The following is a 14,033-nucleotide window of genomic DNA, read 5'->3' on the forward strand; positions in this document are numbered from 1 at the left end:
CATCTCAGTTTCAAGAAATGAGCCAAACCAATCGAGAAAAACTGTAAGACCATCAAGCACATAAGTAGGCCTACAGAACACACAGTGGACACAAATATAAGAATAGTGTGAATGAAGAAAAATTAAGAACAGAGAAAACGTTACTCGTTTCTTCAATATTTTAATTACTTAAAAACAGAAAAAAAACAATGAGGAGGTAATTTGCCTGAAATTATGCAACTGATGAAATCCCACAATTGAAACATTTTCTGATTGTATTTTGTTAGCATTATCTACACATGTGGGCAGCCATGGTCTAATGGTTAAGGAGATCTTTAGATCAGCGGGATATGGTTCGATTACCACCTTTTCACTCTCTATCCATGACTGAAGAGCCCTTGGCACCATCACCACACGGCTCCAGGGACTGTAACTAATACCCTGTAAATAACCGTAAGTTGCTTTGGATAAAAGCATCCGCAGTACATCATTTTAATACACAACAAAGAGGTTGTGAGGTTGACTTACGCAAGGAGATATGCATTGCCTCAAGCGTTGTGTTAATGAGTCACTCTTCCACAATTTATCCTTTATTATAATTACTTATCAGTTATGAGGGAGGTAAATACCCAGACTCTTATACAATTCCATACAAAGGCCTCCTTGCAGTGATGGTGCAATTATTATTAACGTCCATTGTCTTAAAACATTTGTACAGTTTTTAATAATGTCGAAAACCATGTAAAATCAACTACCAGATGCATTTAGGAAGGGGTTTGCAATTTTATTACAATCAAACAAACTGTTAATTGGCAGAATACATTAACAGATTAAGTAAATTGAATAGTTCTGACATTTAATAACAGAGGGTACAGTCAATATCAACAAAAGCTAACAAAGCAGATTTTATCAGGACAAAATATATACAAAGTGTTTTTTTACAACATTCCAGTAATGCTTTATGTTGAATTGTGCATATCCTTCCAAGACAGAAAAAAAACACAAGGTTAGGACACACACGCACACACGATTAGACCTCTATGGAGTGGCTGTGGCACGTTCTTCTCCGTGACGTCCTTGGGTTATATTTCCACCAAGGCCATTTCCTTCCAATAGGGTGGAGAGGAGTGCAGAATCAGGCAGCAGGATACGGGAGCTTCTTGATATACATTTCCTCCCTTGGACTTCACAGCTCTCTCTCTCTCACGCACGAGATGGGAGTTTTGTTGGTGGTGTTAAGTGCGTGTTGTTCATGCCCGAAACAAAAAAAGGTTTGCATGTTTCGAAACAGGCTGACTATGTTACGGACACCACCAGCACAGACTTCCTGTGGTGGCTCTGACAGTCCAACAGAACCTTGTCATCAGCTCCTCAACGCTTCTCCAGCTTTTTGAACTTGGCCTCTGCAAAGACAGTAGGTGACCAGTCACAGGGTTAGCTTTGGGTTTATTATTTGAAACAATAGCTGCTTCGAAATAAGGGCTAGTAAGACACCTGCAGGGATGTGCTTACTTTTAAAAATCGAACATGGTTGCTGTAATTTACACATCTATGGTGGTAAGAACAGGCAAATTAATAAAGAAAACTATTTGGAAGCCACTCCTGAACATCACATGTGGGGGATACACTCTTCATTTATGGGCAGACACTGCCATCTGCTGGTGGAGGCTCAGGAGGTAACATGAGATGGGACAAGAGTCTAACTATAGACCACATGCAATGGATACGCACATAAATATCTGATAAATGTCAACGAGGCAGAGTAGATAGCCAACAGTCATAGGGAGCTGCATATAAGGCTGTTTAGCTTGGATCATGTTTGAAAGCAGAGGCAGCGACATTCAGGTTGCCAAAGAATTAAGAGTCAACAAGCTTGGATGTCCTTCTCTTTGGAAGTCTGAGACACAGATGGGCATTACTGATTTAAAATACCAAACCATTTAACAGATCTTATACATGGATTGAGTACACAGCAGATTGGCTCACACTGGGAAAGGAAATGAATGGGGGTAGACAAAGCAAGCCGGCTTCTATTACCATGTGATTTTTCACTACCAACAATGACTGACACAAAAAATGTACTAGACACAGAATTTCGAGGATATTATTGCAGGTGTCATAGGTCAGTGAAATAACCTCACTGACGTTCATCTAAGTTGACAGGGAGCAACATTTTTTTTAAATGTTTGGGCTTTTATTCGATAGGACTGTCAAAAGTGATTGGGAGAGAGATGACAAAGAAATGACAGAGAAATGACAAAGGCTGGGTCCCCATGGGCATGCAGCACACATATGGTATGGTGCATTAGTGGAATTTGCCATAGCACCCCAGGGAGTTCATATTAAACTAACTTTGAAGTGCTGCATTTCCCACATTTTGGGTCCATCTCATTGAGTGTGTTTACATGCAGTTCAATATCCTGAATATGATCGGGATATTGAGTATCCTGCATTTGCGTTTGAGCATATAAACACCTTTTGCCGACTTCAGTATCCCGAATAAGGGCACAGTATATATACTGAGAAATCGGGATATGCAAGGTGGAGTATTCCGACAGAAGTTGGGATACTAGCGCATGTAAACACCTTATCCCGAATATAGGGGCTTCCCATAGAACGCTGTTGCTGGTATCCTGGCTACACGCATTAGAAGAAAAATCTATAACAGCCAAGAATGTAGACTGGGATATAACGCTCTGTGCTCATATAAACACCTTATCCCGAATATGACCCAAACCGAGATATGCCTCATATTCAGGATACTGAACTGCATATAAACACACTCATTATCCAACTTCCTGTCCTCGTCTTGTGCTTGTGGCCTTGTGGTTTGCTGACGTCCCCAATTACATTTACCTGCTGTCAACATAGGCACAAGACCTTTTGGGGGACTATTCTCCATTCAACAACCAACTGAAAATGAGAAAATGACCTTTGAATTGTGCTTTTGCAAGATAGCGAATAAAACCTCTATCGTCAATGACGTCTTACCTTGAATCACAAGGCCACAAGCACAAGGGGAGGACAGGAGATTAGATATTGAGAAGAGTTCAGAGAGAAGTCCTCACCTAGTTTTTTGGAGTACGTGTCCAGTTTGTAAGCCGCCTGTTCGAGCGCTGTCACCTGTTCGTCTATTTGATTGATCTGGTCAAGGTAGGGTTGTAGACTGGCATCTATGGAGAAGATGAAAAACACAATTATGACAGAGCCTAAACATACATTTTAGCATCAGAAATTTAATTGACAAAGTCTGTCCATCACAATGTCCATGTTTACAAGGGCGGCACGATTTGGGAAGCAGTTGCTAGTGCTAAATTATTCCGAAGAGCTACGGGCAGCTTAACAGGAGCTAGCAGACAGGAAAGCTGTGGGAGCATGAAAACCGTTGAAATGGGCGAGGTTAGTGGGTGGGCTAATACGGTGGATAGCAGGGGTTGTTTGATCAGAAGACTTCTTTTCAGAATGCGACGGAATAGCACAGGAATTTTAAAATGTATGACTGGTGAATGAGGACTCACATTTCTGATTGAGATCCTGCAAGTTTCGACTGATGTTTATGGATATGTCCTTCATTTCCATGTACTTTAAGCTGGTGAGTTTGTTCATGTTCTCCAAAAGTTTGTAGTCTTCACAGGTCGCTAAAAGACAGTGTCAAATAAGGATGAATTCAAAAATCAACAATGTTCAAAACTGACCACAAGTTTACTTTAACCAAATTATTATAAGAAGTTGATAAAACACAAATACATAGAAACCATGCACAATCCTGACTCTGTATTGCTGTTATTCAGGACATGTGGTAGCCTACATATATATACTATTTTTAACTAATTGTAATGGTTCTCCGCCACAGTTTGTGACAATCAAACCAACCACTTGTGTAATTCCAATGCATTAAGCTGAACATCGTAGTTATCTCCCATACTGTTATACCAGTTTAAGACCATTCTTACACACCATATTGAAGACAATAAACCTACCTGTTAGCTCGCCTTGTAGAAATATGCCCATTTTGTCAAACATGTCTTTGCAGAGCTCATCGATGTCAGGCTCTGCTGGCTCAACCGCTTCCTCTGCAGTCTCCACACCCCCATCACCTGCAGGATAAAATGTTGCCATATAAATTCAATCAAACTTTCTCTGGTGGCCTATACTTAAAGCCAGAAACCAGAGATATGGACTTGTGACTTGGCCTGACTTGTGACTTGAGTCACAAATGACTCGACTTGAGACTTGACTTGCCAATATTAGGAATGACTTGTGACTTGACTCGACTTGTACGCTATTGACTCGAGACTTGACTTGACAGTTTTGGCTTGCAATGACTTGCAATAGCATTCCAAGTCAGTGAATATATTACTTTTTTGTATTTGTGTGTGAAAAAAAATCATGAAAGAAAGAAAAACGAAACAATTTACCCATAAACAGTACCAGTAGGCCTACTATTTTTGTTTAGAACCCCTTACGAAAATCGTTCATGATTTCACTGTAGTAACTATGGCTTTACTGTAGTAACCATGGTCTCTCTAAGTACTCTGAACCATCCATAGTATCATTATGGCTTATCCATGCTTTTTTGGTAACCATAAAAACCGTGGTTCCTGACTAACCATGGATCATGGTTATTCATGATTTTCATGTTTTTTTCAGCATGGTTTGTGTCTATGGTTTAACCATAGTCACAAACCATTTTGCTCAAAAAACATGGTTAATTGTTGGATTGCATGGTCACCCAAACAAATATGAAAACTTGCTCGCAGCCGTGGTGTAATGGCTAAGGAGTTGGACTGAAGATCACAGAGTCGCCGGTTCGAATCCTGCCCTCATCTCTCCCTACACCTCCATCAATGGCTGAAGTGCCCTTGAGCAAGGCACCTAACCCCACCTTGCTCCAAGGACTGTCACCAATATGTGTATTTGATAAAAGAAGCGGCAATTAATTGTAATTTAATGAATAATTATAAACCGTGGTAAAACCATGGCTAGTTTTCAGTGTAAAACCATGGTTCATTTATAGTTAATTTTATAGTATGGTCGATTTTCGTAAAGGACATGAGTCATGACTAGTGAAGGGGGACATAAAAAGCAGTGTGGAGAGGTAATGAATTTATGACCAAAAGGAATTGTCAATATTGCACATAGAATGCAAGGTGACTTGTTAAGGACTTGGAAAAAATAAGACTTGGACTTGACTTGGCTTTGGCACGACTTGGACTCGACTTGGTCAAATGTGTCGTAACTTGTGACTTGACTCGGACTTGATTGGAAGGACTTGAGACTTACTTGCGACTTGCAAATTAGTGACTTGGTCCCATCTCTGCCAGAGACTACGACTTGAGGCAACTAACACTGTAGAAATGTACAGTAAGGGTGACCTCGAGAGTGCCAGAAATACAAGACAAGAAGCCTTTCAGAACGTAATCACATCATCATTGTTGTTTTAAGTGGTGGATCCCAATACTAGAGTAGAGTAGAGTAACTTTATTGACCCCCGGGGGGGTGGGGTATTAAGTTGTCCACCAGTATCTTACATAAATACCCATAATGCCCACATGGACCTTTTAAGACACATATAACACAGGTAATAGGCAGGGAGGAAAAATAAAAAATGACAGCGTTCAGCTGTCTGTTCTGTTCTCAGCTGTTGAAGTGAGAGTCTCCAGCTCCATGCCCACCACCGAACCTGCCTTCCTCACCAATCTGTCCTGGGGTCCAGCGTCTCTCCTCCTAATGCTAACAACCCAGCATGCCACAGCATAGAAAAGCATGCTGCCCATGACAGACAGGTAGGACGTAAGCAGGAGTCAGCTGAAGACATTGAAGGACCTCAGCCTTCTCAGGAAGTAGAGCCTGCTTTGGCCCTTCTTGTAGAGTGTATCTGAGTTAGGGTGTGGATCAGTCCAGTTTATTGTCGAGGTGCACCCGTAAATACTTGAAAGTGCGTACTGTCTCTACATTATCTCCCTCAATAGGCTATATCTGTATAGACTGTCATTCATCAATGTCATGCGATACAAAGTTGAATTATAAACCAGTGTGACAATTGTATGAAATGGTAGCAAGCATTATTAACAAGGGCTGCTTACAGATTGTAGGCCATGTGCTCAACAACACACATAATTGACTGACAGTAACATTTTATCCGAGATTGAGAGTGCATCACAACATCAAAACTAAAGCTGTCCCTAAGCTGTCAAGAGGGCATAAATGACACGTTGACTCGATCTACAGTAGGCCCTATGCCAATTTGTTGTTTGTTCCACTGAAACGCACAACAGCTCTATTCTGGTAATTGGGACTGGGACAGCCGTCTAGTCTGGACATCACCAGTAGCCTAGTTCTACCTTGTTGAGGGTGCGCAGCTCCCAGTTATACATGCTAAGCTAGCAATCATGCATTGTTATGGTTGACACAATTCATGGGGTGAATCACGAGTTCTACATCGTACACTGATGTACTTGGACTAGATTACCCAATTACACGTTTTAGCTTAGTTTGTTCTTGGTGACAGATGCCATAGATAACTTAACAACCAATACAGGCACAACTTTAGCAGTACTTCTTAGACACTGGGGCCTACTGTACTTACTATTGCTGCTGCTCTTTTTGGATGGTGTTGGCTGGTTTTCCGCGAGGCCGCTTTCACCGCTTGAGATCTCTTGCTGAGGATCTTGGTCGCCAGCCTTGAAGTTCAGTGCCGATGGGGGAATGGGAGCTTTGGAGATGCTGTCCATCGCTGCTGCATCTTCTCCTGTTGCGGCCATTTTCCACCCACATAATAATCATCACATGACCTGAAGTCGTTTTTCACGTGATGCGCATTTCCCTTTCTAGGCGTCTTCACATTTCTGGGTTCTCTAAGGGCTCTGGTTCTCTCTCCACATGTCAGTAGCCTACAGGGCATTTCAGACTACTATGCGAATTTTCTTACATATGCCAAGAGTTTTAGTATGAGCGAATTTCACAATATCCATTGCACAATAACCGTAATGCCCAATCTTGATGTGTTTGATTGAATTAATGTAGTCTCCAATAGCTGAATTAGAGTTTGCATTCAATATAATTATTTTTTTAAACAAATATTGGAGACAAATGTGTTTGGCATGTTTTTTCGGGCTCTGTGGATTGGTTGCATGGGTGGGTCGAGGTGACGCTCCTTGAAGACTCGAATACGTCGCAAAGAGACCCGCCCGCTTTTTACGCTGTTATGGGCATCCGTCGTGACAGAATACCATCGGACTGTAAACATGGCGGCGTGCACAGCTAGAAGTCTGTGCAATATACCACCCTTGTAAGTCTAAAGGATAAAACCATCAATTATGGAAACTGAAGAGGAGCAACATATGACAACGCTTCTCTGCATGGGCTTTCCGGACCCTGTTGCTATTAGGAAAGCCCTGCGTTTGGCCAAAAATGACATAAACGAAGCTGTTGCGCTTCTTACCAACGAAAGCCCCGGGCTCGGGTATGGATATGAGCCGATGGAAAGTGGGCCTGCCCCTGGGTCAGGGCCTGGTGGAGACACCGAGACTACTGGTCGAACTGGGACTGGAGGATTTGATCCACCACCTGCATACCATGATGTCGTGGAGAGTGAGGTATGATATGAAAACGCTTATGATTTACACGTTGGGTAAGTCAGGGTAGTTCAGAAAGTAGTCTTCACATGACTGCTAGCAAGGAAGCAGCTATGTTTCCTATCAGTGGAATCGGGCTGTCATGGATAGGCAAATGGGGAGGGAGGGAAAACCACGGTATGATAGTGGCAAGATGGTTCAACTAACCTTTTGAAGTTGTGCCTAACATATATACATCACGTTGCAAAATACAGCCTGTCATAATAAGTCGTTCTGCAAGTGGTGTACGTTTTTTGGTTCTGCCTTGAGTCTTTCGTATAACGTTAGTTTTTAGCCCGCCAGCCATCCGCTTGGTTAGCTAGCTAGCCAGCTACCTCCTCGCTGTTTGGGGGAGGGGAAATAGGCTAGCTGGCTAGGGTTAGCCTGAACATCCTACCTGCAGCTTGCTCAATACACATATTTAACTATCTGAACAATTCCCCTTTGCATTCAAGTAACCAATGCCGTATATGGACTCCGAAATAAACACAGAACCGGATAGACCACAGAACACCGTGCTAACTTTACTCTAGCAAAGTATATAGCTAGCGTTAGCTGGGTGTTGTTGCCACCTCTCGCGGAGCTGGAAAACTAGCCCATCCCCTGGCAATGTAGCAGTAGTAGTAGTAACCGTGACTAAACTACATCTGTCAGTGTAACTGCTAGAGCGCGGATTTGTCGAGGTATCTTGTGAGCATGAGGTGCCAAAACTGTCTTGTCATGCACCACATAGATAGTTTGACGGCATTTAATTGCCGCATGCATGCGCTTTCTAAGTTAGCCAATATATCATAGCACCGCCTGCTTGACTAACACTTAGCTAACTTAATTGTCAGCTCTAGACCTTTGCGGGTTATGATTGATGCAGAGTTCAGGCTGTAATTCAGCAACTGGTTGTAGTCTTTACCCACATACTACACCTAATCGTGTTCACTCGGGCGTTACTGAGATGTTGTGATTGATGGCATATCGAGGAATTGAATTGTCTCGCGTGCAGCACCTACTAGAGCAGGCAAGTGTTGTGCTATGCCTATGATCATGGAGAGGCATGGCTTGAAATTGTCTGACAGTGACAGATGTTGGAAACGGTCTAATAACCAACTCCACACCCTGGCAGTAATTACACGATTTCCAACGGATAATGCCATGTGGACTGACTGTAACTTGTCTGTCAGTGTCAACACACTGAGGTGTAATAACACGTCAATTATTCCCCCATGAGCAGTATAATGCTGTCCTTGAGTTAGGTGGTCGAAATTTTAATGAGCTCCAACCAGAGTGGATTTTGACTGGGAGAGCCCGGACAACATTAGGAGGCAGTCATGCGTGTGGAGTTGAGTGGCTTTTTATGGCAAAATATGGGCTTACAGTGTCGAATAACGTTGTAGAATTTCAGTGGCAGTCGACATGATATGACAAGTGGCATTGCCTTTAGGCTACAATACAATGAACTCGTTGACTTCTCCACTTCAGGACTGTCAGTTGAAGAAGCATGTGAACATCTTTTTTCTACACAGACACAGTTCGACACATAGCAGTATGGGTGTTATTAACGATCTGCAGGAATAGTTGGTGGCATTCTGATTACGGTATGCTGACTAAGGTGCTGGTTACATGGATATTTTTAAATCTGGATGTTTTTTTTAATCTGTTTACATGTAAACACGGTATGGGTATAAAAATTAAAACGCCACAGCTTGTAAATGTTTGAAGTTGCTTGTTGCATCCCCTCAAACCTTCAGTGTGTTGTCCTTTCTTGTCCTGTGTGTTGTCCTTTCTTGTCCTTGTGCTGGTTACTTGACATGTAGCATCTACAAAGGTGCATTAAAACTGTTATGGCTTTTGACAGGTATTGCAAGTGCTGTGTCATTGTTTGCTTTAAGGTCAGAATCGCGGGTGGCTTACTGCACGGGCCTACTGGGCCCAGGCCCTGGGGCCCCAAGAGTCATGCTGGGCCCTGAAGCCCAAACCTCTATCTTTCCATTTTCATCTTGCGTTAAAATCACACTTTTAGCAACTGTATTATAAAATGTTATGGGGACAATCTGTCAAACACCCATACTTGAATCTTTTTGAAAACTAGCAACATCCACGGAGGGGTTCCTTTCTTGTTGTCTGGCCCAGGGGCCCATGGACTCATAATCCGTCTCTGGTCAGAATTGAGGCTTGGGCTCAGGCTGCTGCTATTGTGTGTGTCGGATGTAGCCTACATTTGCTACTGAGCCGCTCTCATCGTGTCACATCCTGTCCCCACCCACACACACTCGCTGCATGCCACCACCACCATGGGCAATCCAGCACGGGCGTGTACGGTCATGTGCTCACATCTGTCAAACCACAGCTGTGTGTGTCAGTGCCGTGGTGGTGCAAATGTCTTATTCGCAGAATGAGGCCCTGCTAGTCAAAGAACAGGCGAGGCCTGGCTGGCTGGCTGGCTGGCTGGCTGGCTGGCTGGCTGACTGGCTGACTGCTTCGCATGTCAGTGCTGTGATGAGATTGCAGTTTTTGCACGACAACAGTGGAGTTGGGTTGTCACCATTCCCAAAATTCTCGTGCTTGTGTGCCCTGAGGAAGGTCTCCGGGCCAAAATCCTGTACATCGCAAGTTCTGTAAAGGATACTTAGTGTTCAGGCATTTTTCCTTGTTTTCCGCGTCATTCCATTCCGCTGTACACCATTGTGATTTTATTGCTGATGTGGTTGGGGGGGGGGTGTAAGTCATATGATCTAGGGGAGCCTGTTGGTCGCCTATCCTACCAAGTTGGTAGCATCTAGTCGCAGGCGGCCCTGCGTGATGGTGACTGACTGTGGTTTACCAGTCAGCGGCAAGCTGGCCTGGTTGTTTTGCCAGCCCAGCAGCATCTGCTTGTGTTTGTGTCCGTGTGTGCCGCACCGCATGTCACCGGCGGCCACCCGGGCCGGGCCAGCCAGCCGCATGCTCCAGCAGCCCTATATATAGACCTCAGGGGCACAGGGAGCCTGCAGACGGGCCCTGGGGTGGGGTGGGGTGGGTCGACCAGGCCAGCCAGGCATGCATGACAACAGGCCTAAGATCCAGTTACTGAGCAGCGCATCAGAGACACACTACAGAGCCCAGCACAGCACAGGGGAGAAAACAGCTTTTCACACAAACATGCACACACATACACACACACACACACACACACACACACACACACGTGTGCATTCCGCCTTATGGGGTTTCAGCAGCACAGGCGTGCACATGTGTGCAGACGCTCACGCACTCAACGATCCCTCAGAGGCCAGCGCATTCCTGTAATCTTAGTCATAAACATGGCGGACGTTTTCCAAGGCATTGTAGTACACTCAGTCGTTTAATCACCAAACAACCTTTTCTTGTCAATTTCTTTCAAGGACCCATTGATATTATCTGTTGTGTTGTTGGCTTACGAAGTAATTGACACTGCTCATGTCTCGTGTAATCTTCTTGAATTACTTTAAGATAGACTCCACATCTAATCTTAGCATAGATGTTTTGCTGTTTGTTTGTATTTTTTAAAGATCTTGCTTGTTGTTTGTGTCCTGTGGCATTCAATGTGTTTACCAAGTTCAAGTGCAGAGTGTGGTCAACCTTCTGACCCTTGCATGCCTCCCTTGAGGAACCTAGACTGAGGGGCCCCTCTACCACACACACACACACACACACACACACACACGCACACACACGTGTAGCCTATTGATGTGTGTGTGCACACGCTCAGAGGATAAGATGGGGAATGTGGCACCAGTCTAACCAAAGCACTGTTTAGCGGAGGCCGCTCAGCTGTGTGCGTTCTCAGCTTGACGTCATGTCACGGTGGCTTGCTTTCACACCGTCTTCCCAGGAAAAGGTGTTTTGGTACCCTCACGCTGTCTCATGTTACAGCGCAGTGCACCGCAGTGCAGTTTAAAAACCAGCCGCCCAACACAAACAGCAGAGCGTGCGTGGAGTCACACGACTTTGTTGTTTGGGAAAGCCTCCCAACGCTGATAGGCTAACGGGGCACCTAACCCAGGGCGCGTGTGTGTGTGTGTGTGTGTCTGTTTTTCTGTGTGTGTGTGTTTGAACCTTGCTCCTGAGAAGAGGGATCTCTGTTTCTGGTTGTCACTCTGTGTTCTCCACTCCACTCTGCTCCTCTCTTGCCTCACATGTAAGAATGCATAAACAGGAAGCTCTCTGGCATCTTCCAAGACTCGTTTGTGCAACTCAAGTGCCACACTGACCTTTGCTACTACAGTGCGTTGCTTTGCTTTGTTAGTACCGGCTCTGTTTTTGGTATTTTTTTCCCCCGTAACTCTGCAGGAAAGGCGGGGAAATGTATTGAAATTCATTCCAGTCCCAGTGACTTGCTATGTAAATTGCTTCCTGGCTAAATGCAGCTTTGTCATTTTCTCTTGAAATAAACAACGAGATAGTAGGACTATTTAAAGACCCATCTAACCTATGCAACACAGCATAGTCAATATTGAAAATAGCACACACAACAACAGGCACAAGTCAGACATCATTCATTCATGATATGCTTTTGACCGAGAGTTTGAGTTCTAAGCGTGGACATGCATTCAACAATCAGAGAGAAAGGGACACAGGAGTTTGGCAAGGTACCCAGGCCGGCAGTCAGGTCTGCATACACATGGGGGGTGAGCTGTCAGTCAAGCTCTGGGTGTTTGTGTGGTCTAATTACCACCTCCTACCATCACACACACACACACACACACACACACACACACACACACACACACTGTCACGTACCCCCTTACACATCCTCCGCACTACCACCCCCTGGGGGGTCAGAGGTGACGTTCCGGACCACTGGGCTGTAAGTTAGCGCCAGCATTGCCTGTGTGTTGTCAAACACGATTAGCTGCTAGATAGAGGTGCACAGAAAATTCCGACGCATAAAATATTCGTCTGAAAACGCAAAAAAAGACACTCGGTTTTCGGCCGAAAGCCAATTGAGCGGCCGAATCGGAGGCTGAATAGGAAATGACTTGAAAATGGGCATTAATTAAACTAATTCAGTAAATCAGTTCTACTCTAACATTTGAAGACATCAAATAGGCCTACACATTTATTTTCTTTCCAAAACATGTCAAAACATTTGGATGTGCATTTCTGCCAAAACTAGCCTATTCGAAATTCGATGGCCACTATTGGAATGTTATTCGAAAATCGGAAAAAAAAGACGTGCGTTTGCTAACTGAGGGACTTCCACTGTCATCCATTGAAACGTGTAGCCTAAATTCCACCGACGTACCATAAAGAGTTCAATACTTATTTACAGTGGCCTTCCATCTACAGCACCAGGGGGGAGCAATAGCTAGAAAATGCTGTCGAGTGTACACCTCTGAACGTCCAGCAGCACGTTCACTGGAAGAGGGAGTCTGTGCGTCCGTGACGAGAAATATTTATCATTCCCTTCCCCTCCTTCCATTCTCGTGGCACGGCAAAGTAAACCCCACTGAACAGTTGTTCGCTAGTTGGGCTGCATTAGAACTAGTTAGCAATTGACATTGTTGACAGACAGTATCCCGATTCGCACGGCTACAGGGGGTGGCTTTTACAAAGTTTGTTTTACAAATCCGAAGCAACGCCATATGAAACGACCCCCAAATAGTTGCAGATTATAGTGTAGTAAGCCAGATAAAATCGCCTCAGCTAAGAGTGCTCAGCTAGTTTACTTCGCTTGTTAGCTTATCATTATTAGCGTTAGAGATATTGAAATAACCTGCCATTGTTGACACTGACTGACAGCTACAAGTAGCTTACCTTGCAGAAGTTTACGCTGGCCAAATCAGACGCAAATTGATGTGACATTATTCCCGAACAGTTACAGATGACAGTCCATGTTTACAAAACCATCACCAATTGCAGATTTACAGTGTCAACGATTTATTTATGAATGCCCAATGCCCATTCCCGAAATGCACGAGATGCGTCTCTTCTCCCTGGCTGTGTGTGTGTCGTGTCGGCGGGGGGCGGGACGCTTTCAGACACACTCGCCTTACGAGTTGGAAATGAAAGATGAGCATGGTATCTAGACCTACCAGAGAAATTAGAATACAGGGGAGCTACTGGGTTAATTTAATGTAGGCCTAACCCTGCAGTACTTTTCATTTGTCACTTAATACTGCTAGGGAGGCCAACACAGTTTTTTTTTTTTACTGGCTGGATTTGTTTTATTCGACAGGACTATTCTAAATTCGAAAGGAAAACGAATATTGGAACATTCGAATATTCCGGCACATCCATAAATAAACCATTATTTCAGCAATATTCAAAAATAGTGAAAAAACTAACTTTTGATCACTTTTGACTGAACTGTAATATTCGGTTTCGGTTTTGGTATTCGGCCAAGTGATTAATTATTTTTCGGTTTCGGTTTCGGCCACAAATTTTCATTTCGGTGCACCTCTACTGCTAGATGTTACAGACTCC

The 14,033-nt window shown here is 44.0% G+C and overlaps 2 protein-coding genes across 7 annotated transcripts in view; one reads left to right on the forward strand and one right to left on the reverse strand.

Moving 5' to 3' along the window:
- Nucleotides 1–738: 738 nt before the first annotated feature.
- Nucleotides 739–6,798, reverse strand: bloc1s2 (biogenesis of lysosomal organelles complex-1, subunit 2). The gene is made up of 5 exons (XM_063200814.1): nucleotides 6,569–6,798; nucleotides 3,960–4,076; nucleotides 3,498–3,617; nucleotides 3,048–3,152; nucleotides 739–1,382 (listed from the first exon to the last, which is right to left on the reverse strand). Exons 1-5 carry the CDS (start codon nucleotides 6,741–6,743, stop codon nucleotides 1,351–1,353), a joined length of 549 nt encoding a protein of 182 aa, XP_063056884.1. The 5' UTR covers nucleotides 6,744–6,798; the 3' UTR covers nucleotides 739–1,350.
- Nucleotides 6,799–6,881: 83 nt separating this feature from the next.
- usp24 (ubiquitin specific peptidase 24) overlaps nucleotides 6,882–14,033 on the forward strand; it is a 90,077-nt gene continuing 82,925 nt past the window's right edge. For all 6 annotated transcript variants that reach the window (XM_063200808.1, XM_063200811.1, XM_063200810.1 and 3 more), the window contains exon 1: nucleotides 6,882–7,577. In XM_063200808.1, coding sequence (XP_063056878.1) covers nucleotides 7,299–7,577 — 279 coding nt within the window. In that variant the 5' untranslated portion in view covers nucleotides 6,882–7,298. The remainder of the gene's footprint in view (nucleotides 7,578–14,033) is intronic.

Source organism: Engraulis encrasicolus, chromosome 6 (assembly GCF_034702125.1).
Source record: "Engraulis encrasicolus isolate BLACKSEA-1 chromosome 6, IST_EnEncr_1.0, whole genome shotgun sequence".
Taxonomy (NCBI): Eukaryota; Metazoa; Chordata; class Actinopteri; order Clupeiformes; family Engraulidae; genus Engraulis; species Engraulis encrasicolus.